Source organism: Choloepus didactylus, chromosome 11, assembly GCF_015220235.1.
Source record: "Choloepus didactylus isolate mChoDid1 chromosome 11, mChoDid1.pri, whole genome shotgun sequence".
In the NCBI taxonomy this organism is placed as follows: domain Eukaryota; kingdom Metazoa; phylum Chordata; class Mammalia; order Pilosa; family Megalonychidae; genus Choloepus; species Choloepus didactylus.
The window spans coordinates 62709369-62727219 of record NC_051317.1 but is presented as its reverse complement, the minus strand read 5'-3'; the positions used below and the strand labels follow the sequence as shown (position 1 = coordinate 62727219).

Below are 17851 nucleotides of genomic sequence, written 5' to 3'. Positions count from 1 at the left end.
GATACCTGCTCTACAGGAAATACTAAAGGAAGCAATGCAGACAGAAAGGAAAAGACAGGAGTGAGAGGTCTGGAAAACAATTTTGGGAGATAGTAGCACAGCAATGTATGTGCACTGAACAAAGATGACTGTGAATATGGTTGAAAGAGGAAGGCTGGGACCATGTGGGACACCAGAACAAAAGAAGAACGATAAAGACTGGGACTGTGAAACTCAGGGAAACCGAGGGTGCTCATCGATTGTAATAAAAGGTACAAATATGTTTTGACATGAGGTAGAACAAATGTCTACATTGCAAGTAGTTAAAGATAGGGTGGGATTGAGGGGAAAATACAATAAACGCAAACTAGAGGCTAGAATTAACAGAAACATTGTATTATGCTTCCTTTAATGTAACAAAGGCAACATACCAAAGCTAAATGCTTATGGGGAGATGGGGAAGTGGGGAAGGGTATGGAACTCCTGGCATTGGTGATGTTGTCTGACTCTTTATTCTACTTTAGGTTAATGTTGTCTTTCCTTGTGTTGCTTTCCAGCTATCAAGTTTTTTTTTTTTTTATTTGTTTGTCTGTTTTTCTCTCTTTCTCTTTTCTTTTTCTTTTGCCTCTCTGTCTTCTTTGACTCTTCCTTCATCTTTGTGGAAGAAATGGAGATGTCCTTATATAGACTGTGGTGATGGTGCTGAACACATAAATACGTGACTATACAGGGAACCATCGATTGTTTACTTAGGATGGAATGTATGGTGTGTGAACAAAACCTTCTTAAAAAAATGGGTTGATGAAAACTTGAGGGCACTATATTGAGTGAAATAAGTCAGACACATAAGGACAAATATTGCAGGGTCTCACTGATATGAACTAATTATAATATGTAAACTCATAGACATATAAGTTACCAAGATATAGAATGAGGCTAAAGAATGGGAAGCGGTTGCTTATTATGAGCAGAATGTTCAACTAGGGTGAACTTAGATGTTTGGAAATGGACAGGGGTGATGGTAGCATGTTATGAGAATAACTAACAGTGCTGAAAGGTGTGTGAAGGTGGTGGAAAGGGGAAGCTCAGAGTCATACACATCACCAGAAGGAAAGCTGGAGGTTAAAAAATGGGAATGTATAAAACAGTGAATCTAGTGGTGGACAATGTCCGTGATTAACTATACAAATATTAGAAATCTCTCTTACGAACTAGAACAAATGTATGTCACTATCACTAGAAGTTAATAATGGGGAGGCATATAGGGAAAAAATATATACCTATTGCAAGCTATATACTATAGTTAGTAGTATTTTAACATTCTTCCATCAACAGTAACAAATGTACTACACCAATAATGGAGGGGGGTGTGGTTAGGGGTATGGGAGGATCTGAGTTTCCTTTTTTTTTTGTCTTTCTTTTCTGGAATAGTGAAAATGTGCTAAAAATTGAAAAAAAAATTGTGTTGATGGATGCACAGCTGTATAGAGGTGTCATGGCAACTGATTGTACACTTTGGATCTTTGGATAGTTGTATGGTATCTGAACAATCTCAATTAAAAAAAAAATAAAAAGCAAACAAACAAAAAATACTATTTACTTTCATTTAAAAGTGAAGTATATGCCAAACTTCATTCCTGTCTAGTTTCAAAAAGATGGAATAAAAAGACTTTTATATTTAAAAAATAAATGAGAGTTTAAAATACTTTCAGACAAACAGACACTGAGAGAGTCTGCAAACAAGATACCTGCTCTACAAGAAATACTAAAGGGAGCAATACAGGCAGTAGGAAAAGACAGGAGAAAGAGGTTTGGAGAAGAGCATAGAAATGAAGACTATCAGAAGGGGTAAAAAGACAGAGAGGGAAAAATTAAAAATAAAGTAAGATATGACATATAAAATCCAAAAGACAAAATGGAAGACAGTAGACATTACATTGAGTGAAATTAGCCAGAAACAAAAGGACAGATACTGTATGGTCTCACTAATATGGACTAACATTGATGAATTAAATCTGAGAATTGAGAACACAGGTTATCAGAAGATAGAAAGAGGTTGGAGATTGGGCATTTGATGCTGAAGGAATACAGAAGGTTCAAAAGGATTGATTGTATAGATACAGATATGGAATGGACAGCATAATAGTGTGTGATGGTAACATAATATTGTAAGTATTCTGAAAAAAGTTGAGTGTGAGTATGGTTGAAAGAGGAAGGTTAAGGGCAGGTATGACACCAGAAGGAAAGACAGAAGATAAAGACTGGGTTGTACAACTTAGCAAAACCTAAAGTGGTCAATGATGCAGATTAAATGTACAAATATAAGAATGGTTTTAAATGAGGGAGAACAAACAAATATCAACAATGCAAGGTGTTGAGAATTGGATGTTATAGGGGAAAAATACAATCAATGCAAACTAGAGTCTGTAGTTAATGGTGACATTGTAAGATGCTCCCATTAATTGTAACAAAGGCAATATATCAAAGCTAAATGTCTGTAAGAGGGGGATATAAGGGCGTGATATGGGATTCTTGGTGGTGGTGATGTTGTCTGACCTATTCATTGTATTTTATTTTTATTTTTCTTCTATCTTTCATATTTTCATTCTTGATTTTTTTCTCCTTTTCCTCTTTCTTTGGAGAAGAGATGGAAATGTCCTCATATAGATTGTGGTAGTGAATGCATAATTCTGTGATTATAGTGGGAATCACTGATTGTTTACTTAGGGTGGATTGTATGGTGTGTTAATAAAACTATTATAAAAATAAACAGAGGGATACAAGTGCGGAGAAAATGTGGAGAGAGGGATGTACCTATTCCCTGTTGGCAGGGAAGTAGAATGGCACAGCCAGCTGGAGGGCAGTGTGGTGGTTCCATAGGAAGCAAACTATATGGTTGCCATATGGTCTTGCAACTCTGTTATTGGGTATATACTTGGAAGAACTGAGATCAGTACATGAGTGGACATTGCACACTGGTGTTTACAGCAGCCATATTCACAATTCGCAGTGGATGGAGGTAGCCTAAGGGTACGTCAACTGATAAAACAAATAGTGAACTGTGGTGTATACAAATCATGGAATATCAAGTGGCGGCAAGAAGAAATGAAGTTGTGAGGTATGCACCTACGTGAATGGACCTTGAGGACAGTATGTTGTGTGAAATAAGCCAGAATCGAAAAGATAAACATTATTACACCTCACTAACATGGACTAACTATGATGTGCAAACTCTGAGAACTGAATCCGAGAGCATAGGTTATCAGGGGAAGGCTTATGGTAAGAGTTGCTAGACTGTAAGCTCTTACAGCAGTCATACCTATTCATGAGTGGTAATGGTTATCTCTAAATTCTGAGATGCTGAGCTGGTCAGTCCCCATAATTTTGGCTATCAGTGTGACACCTGAGACTCAGAGCCAGAGTTCAGCAGCTATGAATGTCAGTATTACCCCATAGAGCAAATGTTAAAAATGCTGAAAAAGAGCTCAGACTTCAATTAGAGATATGAACGAAATGGACTTGATTAGATCTAAGGTAAGCCAGACTAAAGGGCAAAGGATGATTTTAACTGTTTTAAATCCTCAACTTCTGTGTGAGATCAAAAAAAAAGATGTTTATTTGATACAAAATCTATACTTTCTGTAGCATGCTATATAATTTAACTTGTATGGTCAATTTATTCAAACACCATAATTATATGGAAACTTGAGTATGGGGTGAGAGCTGGTTGGTTTGTACAGGTTAGCATGAAACTCTGATACATCTCAGAGTAATTTGGGCAGAGAATAAAAAGTATTTGCAAAGCCCCCTTGAGAGCCTGTGGGAAAATGTGGAAACTTTAAACTTCCTCACCTGGGGAATTCTTGATAATCTTCCAATCATTGGAGACTATCATTGTACTAGGCCAAGTCCTTGATCTTGGGCTTGCCCTTATGAAGCTTGTTACTGCAAAGGAGAGGCTAAACCTACTTAGAATGGTGTCTAAGAGTCACCCCCAGAGAACCTCTTTTGTTGCTCAGATGTGGCCTCTCTCTAAGCCCACTCAGCTGGTAAACTCACTGCCCTACCCACTACATGGGACATGACTCCCAGGGGTGTAAATTTCTCTGGCAATGTAGGACATGACTCTCAGGGATGAGCCAGGATCTGGCATCATGGGATTGAGAAAGCCTTCCTGACCAAAAGGGGGAAAAAATTAAACAAAAATAAATTTTCAGTGGCTGAGAGATGGAGTCAGGAGGTCATCCTGGAGGTTATTCTTATGCATTATATAGATATCCCTTTTTAGTTTTTAGTGTACTAGAATAGCTTATATGGTGTGACTGTGTGATTGTGAAAACCTTGTGGCTCACACTCCCTTTATCTCATATATGGACAAATGAGTAGAAAAAATGGGGACAAAAAGTAAATGAATTATAAGGAGAAAAGTAGTAGGAGATGTTTTGGGTGTTCTTTTTTATTTTCATTTTTATTCTTATTCTTATTTTTTGCATTAATGAAATTGTTCAAAAAATTGATTGTGGTGATGAATGCACAACTATGTGATGATACTATGAAAAACTGATTTAATACTTTGGGTGACTGTATGGTATGTGAATATATCTCAATAAAATTGCATAAAAAAGAACATAATAGTATTATTCAATTCATTTAACCTATGGTGACAGTATTGAGGCAAACTCCAGAGAAGCTATGAGCAATTTAATGTTGCAAAGTAATACAGGAGTGTAATTACATTAACCACAGAGTTAAGAGGCTCTAACTCTCCTTTCTAATAGGTTAACAGTTCCTAACAAAACATCCCCTTATTTATTTTGACTCTCAATTTCCTCATTCTTGAAGTGAAAAAATGGTAATTTCTACTTTCATAGGTGGTTATGAGGATTTAAAGAGATTATATATGTAAATTATCTTGTATGGTGTCTGGCACTACTAATAGTAGTTTAGTATTATGATCATGAACTGTATTATAAAAGATTTTTGTGGAATTTTGCTACCTGGACCATGATCATAAAATAATCATCAAATTTTGGATGTTTGGCCTCACCCCTCAGATGAAACTGAGTATGTTTTGCATTTGCTATAAAACCTGTTAAGACTTTGTATATTATACCACAAAATGTCCTCTATTTAAGATGCTAAGTGATAAAAATGTATTTTAGAAATTAATCCAAGGAAAGCTTGTTATTTTTTCTAGTATAATTGGTATATCTCCTGTCTGGGAATGTGAATGAAGTAACTCATCCTATTTCCTTCTTGGCCTGAGTTTATTTAATAAGCCATTATAATAAGTAGGGTGTCCATGAGCTAGGCATACAAACTCCCTCATTTCAGGGCTTTGGATTTTTATTTCTATTTCGACAGCATTACTATATACATCTTTTTGTTGTAATTCAAATAAAATATTTTGGGGAAGGGGGTGTATTATAAATAATACATTAGAAATCACTGAATGTTCCTGATACTCTAATGGCTACATGAAAAGCCTTGCTCTAGTATAGTCCTCCTCAAACTTTAGTGTGCATCAGTATCACCTGGAGAGCTAGATAAGACAGATTTCTGGGTGCCTTTCCCAGGATTTCAGATACAGTAGATCTGGGGTGGGGACTGAGTATCAGCATCTCTAAGTTTCCAGGCGATGCCATTGCAGTTGGGCTGGGGAACACATTTTAAGAATTTCTACTTTAGTAGCTGCATCTGGTTATTTCAACCTCATTTTAATTTTATCTTCTTGCTCTGTTTTCTCATGCCTTTCCAATTAAATTGACTGTTAAATGGCCTGGTAGCAACTACAATAATTTAACCTATAAATCAAGTCAGAAGTACTGAAGCAGTGTTAACACTGACACATGGGACATGGGGTAGGCCAGCAGAACTAAGGATATTATTTTCAAGTGTTTGTTCCACAGAACTCTAGTGCCAACAGATACTCCTCAAAAAGAGACTTCTGTAGCCAAAATGTTTTGGAATATTACAGATTGTCTCTCCTATTCCCTTGGAGATACATGTTGACACATAAAAATCCTGTAATTAAAAGTTTTAACTTGATGAAACTAGGCATTTTCTGAACTGAGTTGATTATGTAAAACTTTCTTCATTTAGTCCATAATTAACATCTCTTAGGCTGTAGGGTAGAAAAGGCATTGTTTTATGAAGGAATACAATGGGACAGTGGCACATAGGTTGAAAAGAATAAGAAATGCTTTAACAACACCATAAGTACATTCACAAATGGCATCACAGAGTCAAGGTTTTGGTGGGACGTGGAGGGCAGGGTTTGATCTAACATGCAGAGAGGAAGATGAATGAGTTAAAGATGTCAGCAGCAGGAAATACTGAGATCTTAAGAAAGGAGAAAGGAGAAGTTCCTCAAACCATAAGAGATGCTTGAAATATAATTACTATTAAATTGCCTGTGAGATAAACATTTATGTTTTCGGATGTATCCACAGATCACCACTTAATGATATTTATCCCCAATAGTTATTTTCAAATATTAAGAACTAAAATCATGTAACTTCCTCATAATGAAGAAAATCTTGTTATGAATGCCAAAGCAACAGCATTTCTTTGTAAAAGACTTCTAAAACTTGATTGAGTTTGCCTGTTTCAAATAGTATTTTACACAACAATATTTCATTAAAATAATAGAAAAAAAAACTTTTGAAAGTTCTTGGAGTTGAACTGAGCTAACTGTATGGCTCTAGTATATAAAATATATACATACATACATATACATATATATATATTACTTATTTAACTTGTGTGTTTACTGGTGATTTTTCTGGAGACTGTTTTTAACTAAGGAAGTTCTTAGAGTGTACATTAATATGCCTAATGATGATTTGGCACATAAAATACATGTGTATTTAATGTCTATTTTTGATGAGTCTATGATGATCCTCCATTTGCTTTGTTGATCAAAGTAAGAAAGCAAGAGATGAATAATGTAAATCACAAACATTAATCTCATATTAGTAAACAGGTAGAGCTCAGCATTGGTTGTAGTCCTTAAATTTTTACCTAAATTTTCCTTATCTCAGTGTTAACTCACCAAATGGCTCTGGTTCTGTAGGCTCATGTCATATATTTGGAGGGGAAGGATAGGGTGAAAGTCCCTTTGAGAATCATGATTTATATCTTTAAATGCCAAAATAAAGAGATCTTTCTGCACATAATTTTGTGAACATTGCACACTCTTGTGCTGCAAGTGCGTTGGTAATTTGGGATGAAAAGTTAAACAGGAACACCCTTCATGGAAAGCATGATTTAAATGCACTCTGGAAGAAGTCAGCTGTATGTATCCATAATTGTATGTCAATTTTTAATTAATTAGTTGCTATAGCAGTTTCAACATAAACATAACAATTAATAAAATGAGAATGATATAGCCTTGGATTTTCTTCTACCACCTATCAATTATTTTAAAAATATATCTTTCTCATTTCAAAGAAATAGTTAAAATATAAATATGTTATATATATATATATTTCATATATTTATATATCACAAACTAAACCAGGGTCAGGAAAAATATACATTTAACTAGACAGTCAAAACCAGAAAAGGAGTTAGAAGGCAGATATTGAGGTCATAGGTCCTTGCACAGACACTCTGAGCCACAGATTTGGTTCTAAATTTTCAAGCAAAACAGAAAGGGAAATATGATCATTTAGAGATGCTCATGCTCTAATCCCTCAGAGAAAGAAAGATTTTCTGTCCCTTGATTCTAAATGAAATTTCTCATCTGCGATTACATGTAACCATCATTGTATGATGTGGTGGGCATATTACTTTCATTATACTGATAATAACTTGGTGTTGTTTCACTTCCACTGCTATGTTAAATTGTGGAGGAATTTGAGAACCTTATACCAAAATGCTTATCAGTGTAAGAAATTCCATGGGGGCCCAAGAAAAATACACTCCAGTATGCAGCTGTCTGATGGTACAGCTTAGCCCAAGGATAAGACCTATAATATCTAAAGTGAATGGTCGTTCTGCAGATACTCTAAATTATTTCCCATAAACACCACTTTTCTCATTAGGGCTTTTGTGAGGAGCCAAGCAATCAAAAGTTTGAGTTTATATCCTTTGACAAGGGGTTATGATTTACAAACGCTTGAGAGAAGTATTCATTGAATACTGCAATAAAAATCTGTTTTCACTGAGATAAAATGCAGAATTATATTTAATCGCATCTTTATCTGCTGTACCTTTTCTTTTGAGTGAAGTTTCACTTTTCTTCCCTTTTCCTTCGTGGAGAGATTCTTGCTTACCGTGTGAGGACTCTAAACAAAATTCAACATGCAAATATCATTTATGATTTTCTTCAGTACCCTAGGCTATATGATTTGTAAGCAATATAATATTACTTCTCACAAATAGTTACATTTGTGTATAACATGATATGGTTCAGGACTTTACTGCAAGTTAAAATTAATCTGAAGACACAGGATGAATTGAAACTTCTTGAGTGGGAGCTCTGATTGTACTGTACTGTTTAGTCACACTAAGAAGTTTAGTTCTACGTTTAATGTTAACATTTGGTAGTGGATTTGCTCATAAAGTTTAATGGAGCATAGCTGTGGAGTTTTTCATATTTAGTCACAAGTCCATTTTGAAGCATATGGCTCTATTTGGGATCTATTTCAACTGAATAGTCCTTATGTTGTAGGACAATTGGATGTGCAATGGGAATGGTGTCACAATACTTTGAAGAAGGCTTAACCACATTTGTTTTGATACGGTGGCTCTTTTAACTTCTCTTGACCACACTTGGAAGCCTTGTGACTTATCTATTTTAATTTGCACTGATTGTAACTTGTAATGCAAAGGATGGTTTGAGTATATTCATCTTGGATTCCCTGGAATCTAGTTCAAAACTATATTGAAAGAGAAAAAATGGGAAATGGATTATCTGGAGGTCAAAAAAATGTTCCAAATAACAAATTGGTTCCTTGACAAAAATTTGCTATATCCCTCATTATTCATCAAACAAGTTCAATCATTTTCCACCCTATGTCCTGGGCTAGTTTTTTCCTTCATTGGGAGGACAGACAAGTACGGCAATTTAAATGCCTTTGATGGAGCAATCCCATCTGACCTATTCTTTGTATTAAGAAGCGATAGGAGTATGTGTAAATACTTGGCACCTATCACTTACATTTAAGCATCTGTCTCAACTAGCAAGAATCCATAGAAATAATGCAATTAACCTCTATAAAGGGACTTTTAAACTATCCACATGGTTGAACAGCAAACTCAAAAAATAAATACGAGCCAAATGTTTGAATTAGTTGTTTTTGTAGATATAAATTCAATCATCAAAAAGTGTAGATAACCTCCTAGTTCCATTAATAAAAAATATTCTGAACAACCAAATATTTAAACAGTTCTTAAATTCTAGCTCAAGGTGACACAGAAAAGAAAGCAAGAAGAGAGATACCTAAGACACAACCTGTACAGTATTGTGGGCAAGTCTACCCCACCCTCCATTTCAGCTGGGTGAAGCAAGCACTCTGCACATGCAAAAAATATTCTTAAATCGCAGCACAGATAGTATTATTTTATTTTGTCACACTGAGAACTTTCTTCCTAAATTCAGTATTGACATTTGCTAGTGGATTTGATAATAAACCCTTTAATGGAACATAAATGTGGAATTTTTCAAATTTAATCCCACGTGCATTTGAAGCAGATAGTTATAAAATGCTGAACTATATTTGGACGAAATGACTGTTAGGGTTTGGTATACTAGGCCTCTTTACCCCATTTTAACTCTGATTTTTTTTTTTTTTTTTTTAGTAAATAATTCCTCTTTTCTTTTCATCTCAACTTCCGAAGAAGATTGAAATTGGGTGTTTGAGTTGGACATGTTCAGAATGAAGCCATAGGCTTTAAGTGCTGACAAGTTTTTCTTTTGAAAAAATTAAAAAACAATTATATAAAAATAAACAGACCTGCTGCAAACTTCTTTCCCTGGAATCACTTAATGATGCTCCCCTGAGCTGCAGGATCAAGGCTGTTGACTCTACTGCCCACTGACGCCCATCATACTGAGCTTTTCCTCCCAACAACACAATGTTGCTGGAAGGCAGTAATGGGGCCTCTGGGGATTACCTCTTCTATACATTTTCAAAGAGCAGGCACTAGTCCTGCCCTTGGTGGAAAAAAGAGACAGGGACAACCACTCTTTGAAGCAATTATAGATTTATTATTCCTCCAATGCACAGTATTCAAGAATACAATTTTAAAATGGCAAACAAACTTCAGAAGCTTGAAGACTGGAAGTATGTCATAAACAGCAACAACTAGAAATTGGTTTCAGGGAATGGTTACAATAAATAGATACTCCTTTTTGTGAGCAAGTCTAGGAGGTGTGGGGTAGAGCCACGGCCATAAGTTAAAGGCCTGTATTGGACAATACAGCCTCCGTGAAAACTCTGTGTCCCAGTACTAAGTGGCATTTTACAGATTCCCATCTTTCTTCAAGACCTCTAAAATTGTTTTTAATTTCCAATGAGGTAGTGGAAAAAGGGTATGTATTTAATTCACGGCTTTTTGTTTTATTGTTCATATGATGAAAACATTTTTTGGGGTTTGTGTATTTTGCCCTTGCTAAGCCCCATTTTACTCAAGCAATATACATCACTAAATACATCAAATTTATTTGTTTAATATAAATAAATGTAATGTTTTGAAAAATTGAGACCCGGCTCAGATTCTGATGGGGCAAAAAAATCATGGAATTTAAAAATTGAGACTTATCTTAAATCTCCATGAAGCAGAAAGATTATGGAGTTTAGAAATTCAGCCATGACACAATATCAAGAATATCTAGATAGACTGGTGTAACTGCACAGCCAGCCACTTATAAAGTGAAAACCAGAAACAAGAGACACGTTTGTTTCATATATACAGTGTCAAACTGATACTGATATTCTATCAAAATCATTTATTACAACAATTGAGCACTTTACCTTTGTCAAGCAAATCTATTCATTTTCTACCACTTAATGTTAGGCTCATGGTTCTTAGTGGTTAAGGATCTAGAAAGAACCTAAGCTAAAAAATATTCTCAATATAGTCAGTCTCTTTATCTATAAATCCATAAATATCTTACTGAGATGTCAGGTGCTCATTTCTTTCCTTTTATAATCATGTAGCACTGAAAATTTGTTTACATATAAATTCTAGCTTCTAGGCAATGCTGTGGATTTATTCCCTTATTCATATGGACTACCAGCTATACTAATTCTCATTTTATTAAGATGTTCTCAAACATAACTCTACAGTTCAACAAACAGACATCCATCCCCTCAATCTGCTCTAGGTTACATAATCCTCTGTTCCTTTCCACTTTCCATCTGTGGTCTTATTCTAATCAGTACATGTGGACATGGAAATTCCATGTTCCATCCTGTATAGTCAAGTACCTGGATTATGTGACAACCACTTTCTTTGCTACCAAGAGGCCTTTCCCACTTCCTTCTGAGTGTATAGCTTTGTTTCCTGTGACTGAAGTTGTTCAAAGTCTTACTCTGGGTAAATGGATGGGTGCTATAATTTATAACTGCTCTCTAAGTGAAAATAAGAAATGGGCAAACAGAATTATAAATCATTCTGTCAATCACCTGATTGTGGTTTTCCTTTTGCAGGCTCTCTATGAGCAGGAATTTCCTTCTCTTTTTCTGGCTCAGGAGGAGGAGGAGGTGGAGGAGGTGGAGGCTCAGTCAGGGAAGCTTCTTTTTTCTCAGCCTCCTTTTCTTCTAATTTCTCTTTAACTTCAAAAGGATGATAAGAATGGATCTTTATTAGGGATTTTAGACCCCTACTATTTCATTTGAACTAAGAAAAACTGAAATTGCTCTTGCTGATTCAAGGCAAATTCACATTTTAGGGCTCTTCTGGAAATCATCCAGTCCTTAAAGCTGTGATTTTAAGGTTTCTCAGCCTAGTCAGACAATAGTGTCCCTTGCCTTGTGTTGCTGGTGGTGGTGTGTGTGAGTGTGTACATGTGTGTTTAGGGAGCAGGTACAAAAGGCTGGGGAGGAGGCACCAAACATAAAAGTTAATAATCTTGAAATAGCTCATAAAGAGAACTAGGAAAATAAAGGATCATTTCAAAATTTCCAGTGAAAAAATAAGATGAAAAAAAGCCTAAAGAGAAAGTGAAGAGCAATGTGAGAGAAGAGCTGTGGATGGGGAGGAAATGGAAAGGGAAAGAAACATACAGTAGTAAGTTAAAAGAGTGAGTATATATAAAGCCTTTATCACAGTACATAGCACATAAGTTCTCAATAACTGTTAGCAATTCATTCATTCATACAAGTATCTATTGAACTGGAACTGTGCTTTGAAGGCAAGGGGGGGGGGCCATAATAGTAAGGTAAAAGTACTACAACTGCTGCTGCTGCCGTTACCACTACCAATAGCGCTAGGCACAGTTATGGGTGCTGGGGATACAACAGAAAACCCAGAGACCTCATTGACCTGATGAAGCATGCATTCCAGTGGTGGGAGACAAACGATAAAGATGGTGGTGAAGTGAATTTATAAAAGATATAGGAAGGTGGCATGATAAGTGCGATGGAGTAAAGAAATAGAACAGAGTAAGGAGGGATCAGGAGTGCTGTGGGGGCAGCTTTTTAAGTTTCAAACAGAATGCTCAGCAGGGTAGGACTGCTGAAGCGACATGTGAACAAAGACATGAAGAAGGTGAGGGAGTGAGTCCTATAGATATCCCAAGGAAGAGTGTTCCAGGCAGAGGAATCAACCAGTACAAGTGTCTTGAGGAGCAGGGCATGGCTGGTTGGCTTGTATTTTTATTTAATTTTTTTTTAATCTCTTATTGTTATGGCCCTTTGCCTTCCTTCAAGGCATAATTCAGGTTCCAGTTCATCTTCTTGACCACCTCAGGCCTTTCCAATTCTCCACACTGCAAATGCCCACAGCTATACTGACTACCATGGGCACTGAACACTTGTTCTCTTGTATGTCTACTCCTTTTTGTGTATGCTCCCTTTGCCCTTAGATTATTATTTTTAATTTGGCAACCAGTAAGGCTTCATTATATTTGATATTTATTCAAAGTGAAAATTAGTTTTTTTCTGATTATAAAAATAAATCACAATTATTGTAAAAAGTTCAAGAATTTAGACAAATAAATAGAAATATTGCCTATTAAGTCAAGTATTATCTATACTGTCAGATTCTTTTCTGTGCATATATATTTAATACACAGTCATACTTTTTAAAATAAAAATGAGATTATTTTATATATACTATTATTTAACCTGTTTCCCTTACTCAATAGTATATTATGGGCAATTTTTCATGTCAGAATATATACAGAAGTACCTCATCCTTTTATTTATTTTTTAGTTTCAACTAGATGTTTAGTACAGAGCACTGGGCTAGGTAAATGTTTATTGTTTTAATGATAAAATATTTGTTAAATAAATTAAATGATTGGAATATAAATCTTAAATAAGTGACAGTTGTCTGTTGATGTAATTTGTGATTAGAATGTAAAATCTTTTAAGAAAATGTCAAGTTTGATAGCTAGAAAAACCAAACTGATTCTAACCTGTAGCTTCAAGCATTTTTCAGAATTTCTTTAGAAATAAAAAGTAGAACATAACCAACTGAGCTTCCCAACCAACACTCTTTGGTAAGATTGCTGTGGGAGGTTTCCTCGCTCCTCTCTGCCTAGTTTCTGACTGTCAATTAATATGTTAAGCCTTTTAAAATAATGTGTGAATTGGTTTTTGTTTTGTCTGAAAGTTTCTCATGGGTGGTTTGGAGAGCAGACCTGCAGATGTAGGAGCTTGTCTGAGATTCTGGATGCCCTGGTGATTGTGGCTTTTACCTATGGGCTGTTTGGGTGTCAGTTAACTGATATGTATGGTAGTTGGGACATAAATCTAGTGAGGGGACAAGGTGAGCATGCCACCAAGGCAATGTTAGAATCCTTGTGCTATTGTTAACTTTGACCCTTTTCCTTATACCAAGAAACTGCAGTTGTCAGTATAATTAGGGGTGACAGATAAACAAAAGGAAAATATTTCTTTCCTAAATCATTTCTCAAAGGCAAAATTCCAATGGAAGTCTGACATGTGCAGTTTATGAACTTGAGTTCCCTTTCAATTATAAGTTCCAAAATTACTCTGGAAAGTTAATGGGTAATTATAATTGGTTGAATGAAGGAGGAAGAAGGTTGGGATGGTTTAACGTGAATGCCCAAACCAGGTTAATAAATAAGTAATTAATAATTAATAAGTTAATATCAACGCAGGTAGATTTGGGGAAAATACATTGCCTAGAATTCTATCCCTAAAAGAGAATTCAGTAATGCTAAAGTTAATGCATTGAAATCTTTACCCTTCTCTATAACATCCTGCATATTAAATCTGATTTTTCTTGTTTTTTTATTGAGTTAAAAGGAAGAGAGGAAAATTTTTTTATTCAGAAAGATATGCATCAGAAAGTAAAGATCAAAGGTAGAACATACTTGTAGATAGTATAATCTGAGTAAAAGAGAGTTTTGTGATCACATTATCATTTCCTCCTGACCTCATTAAAATCAAACATTTTAGTTACATAAATTATAAAGAAACGTAATTACCTTTATTCTTCTTTTTCATTATTTCAGCCATAAAAATTTCCTTTATTTTTTGGCTTAAAGACTCTTTATCTACTTCAGCATTGACTTTTATCAAAACATTTTCTGACTCTGAAAGCCATTGCTCCAGTAAAGGCCAGTTGTCCAAGAAGCCTATAATTCTGAAAAATAAAAACATTATTTTTATATGTGAATATTACTTATTGATTGAAATATTGAAGTGATATTAAAAATAGTTTATCTGAAAAACTAGGTTGCCAAAATAACTAAATCTGAAAAAGCAGTGGTAGAAAATCTACAGACAATGGAATGTTGTACACTTTATACTAAAGAAATTATTTAAGGTCATTAAGACATGATTTGGGGGAAATATGAAAGAGCAGGAGAAGATTTGGAAATGTCACCATTTCAGGCAACTTTTAGTGGAAGTTCAGTTTCTCTAAGTGAAAATGTAAGCAGATGTCAAAGACTGATGCTACCCATGCTTGTAGCAGAGTAACCAAGCATCCTTCTGACAATCATTGTAGTCACTTTTCTCTTACAGATAGAAATTGAAGAGATAGTTGCAAAAGCATAGATGGTTCACACTCAGTACCATGACTCAAAAGTATTCTTGAGACCTTTTTCTTACTTCTGGGGTAGGCAGCCTTAATGTAGCTCAAATTACTCTTCCCTTACTCACTTCGTATTTTTAGATTTCTCAGGGTTTCATGAAATTGTCTAATTTTGTCTAAATTTTATTTTCCAATGGGCAAGCTGCACATGACCAAGAAGATGTTGCACAACTTTATTACAACAAAGCAGAAGTGGTTTCAGAACTAAACCCTGTAGTCTGATGCCTAGCTCTATGAAATTCCGCGATCTTCACTGGTATTTTCCGAATGAAGGCTGAATTAGGGGCCTGCACAATGGACCTAAAGTTCATGTTATCATAAAGCGAAGTGTTGCCTGATACAATTTTTTAACAAATTAAAGTGTTGCCTGATTTAATTTTTTTTTGAGTAGCATGGCTTGTGTTTTGAATATGAAAGTTAGCACATAAACATTTCAGTCAACATCAAACCTACTAAGTTTTGCTTTACCTGTAAAAGACTGAATGATAGGAACTATATCTTTTTTCTAGTTCTGATGATTCCAAAGTGGCTGTCATTCTGTTTAAAGGGTAGAAACAAGAAGTTAGAACATTTAGTTTTAACTAACCTGTGTTGTATCTGGTCTCGTAAAGTCTGGTTCTCATCCATATTTTGGTTTTCAGCAGCTACACGTTGACTGATAGCTTCATGAGGAATTTCCTGTGAAATTGCTTCAGCTAAGGTACGAAAATTCGTTAGTCAGATAATTTGTTAAAGCAGTAAAGGTTGCTACTAACTGCTAAAATGTACTGATGCAAGAATGCCAAATAGTTATTGTCCTGTCCTTGATCTAATCTTATTTAAAAATGGTTAAACAGATGGTGAAAGGTCATTGTTTTGGGATTGGAATTCAAGATTTCCTTGAAAATTGTGAAAAATGGGAAAAAATATAACCTTAAAAAGGAGCTTTAGTTTCAATGTAGAGGATCTTAAATTCGACTACAAGCAGATGAGAATGAAAAATGACAGGTCATCATGAATAATGAGCTTGGAAAAAAATAGCAAAATCAACATGTGGTGTAAAACTAAAGAATGATATGATGTTGTGGCCACAGAGTCCGCAAATACACACACACACACACACACACACACGCACACACACACGTAATAATTATTTGCTGATATTACTTTACAATAAAATAAAATAATTTATCTTTGCTTCCTGAATTTATGATCTCCTTGTAGAAGAGACATAAAGGAGAATGCAAAAGAACAAACAAAAATGAAACCCATCTCAACAGCTCTGATTGAGTCCTATTCTAGGTACAAAGTCCAGAATACTCATGAACTTAGAATAAATGGAAAATAATAAAGAGGAAAGAAAGCCTTGAATAGATTAAAAGGAGTTAGAATTACTCAGTGAATGTAAGAGAACACTGAAGAGTGAATTAATAGTGTTCAAGAAAATGAAGGACTCTCACAGGATAAAGCAATCAGTTGCTCTCCATCCACAGTCATTATAGAACAAAAGGAAATGGATTTAGAATACAGACTAATGTTTTTAGGTTATTTATAAAACCCAAAGAATACTGACCTCAGAATGGGTTACTGAAGAAGACTGTGGGAACCCTTCTCAGAGATGCTATCATGTACCATCTCATGGTCACATTTGTCATGACTTCAGCATATGAATAAGCATTCCTCTCTCCCTCAAACCTACCCATGCATTGGCCCCTTTCCCTTCTCTCCACTTCCAACACCTGTTCCCATGGCCACATCCTGGATTGTGTGATCACTCTGAATGGTTCTATATCTGAAACCCTAATTACTTATATTCCTGCCACAAACACTTGTTCTTCTAGAACTGCCTTATAGGCAGAAGAATCTCCTCATTGCCAACCAGTCCCTAAATTCCTACCTTTTTTTTCCAAATTTACCAATATTACCCTGACTTTATATTCTAGCAAACCCAAATTGCAGAGATTAAAGCTTGAACTTCCCTCTCCCGACCCAACAATTTCAATTTGTCCTCTTGCCCTTCTACTACACAAACCTGGAAAACCTTCATCTTAGATGAACTTATTCATCTCAATTCTCACAGACTACACTTTTATTGGTAGACATCTTTTGAAGAAATACACACAATTTTGTGATTTATAACTTGACTAATTCCCTGGATTAAACATCAGCTGAGCTCTTAACTCCATGTATTTCCCTTTCCTAAAGAAAAGAAAGAAAAGAAAGAAAGACATAATAAAGGAAGGAAGGAAGACTTGATGGACAGCATCCAATTTAAATAACCTTCTCAACAGCTGAAGTGATACCTAATGGTTTTGTCATTTCATTTAAGTAAACAATGAAAGGAAGATGTCAAATTCCAAATAAGGATAAGTGTGACAAAATCAAGTACTCATCCTCTAAATTCCCATCTATAAAAGTGGGAATTAGGTCCCTTCTAGCTCTGAGTGCTACTGTATTATATTAGTAGTAACAGGATGATGAAATGTTGCCATTTGTTCAAGGATGTTTGTTTTAAAGGTGAAGTAATGACTCTCATACAAATATTAAATGAATGCATGTCAAAGACATCATTCAACTTTTCAATAAACGAGAAGGGAACCAGTAAGACGTTACAACCAGACTTTGAATTATAGACATTTTGACAGACAAACAA

The 17851-nt window shown here is 35.2% G+C and overlaps 1 protein-coding gene across 10 annotated transcripts in view; it reads right to left on the bottom strand.

The window, feature by feature from the left end:
- Positions 1-17851, bottom strand: part of SPEF2 (sperm flagellar 2) — a 246864-nt gene that overhangs the window by 124605 nt on the left and 104408 nt on the right. For 9 of the 10 annotated variants that reach the window (XR_005210938.1, XM_037799097.1, XM_037799104.1 and 6 more), the window contains 4 exons: positions 15806-15914; positions 14609-14766; positions 11616-11765; positions 8196-8270 (listed from right to left, as the gene is read on the bottom strand). Coding sequence is in view for 9 of the 10 variants with exons in the window: in XM_037799097.1 (XP_037655025.1) it covers positions 8196-8270; positions 11616-11765; positions 14609-14766; positions 15806-15914 (492 nt within the window). In the remaining variant the exon portion in view is untranslated. The remainder of the gene's footprint in view (positions 1-8195; positions 8271-11615; positions 11766-14608; positions 14767-15805; positions 15915-17851) is intronic. The other variant, XM_037799101.1, reaches the window with a different exon arrangement.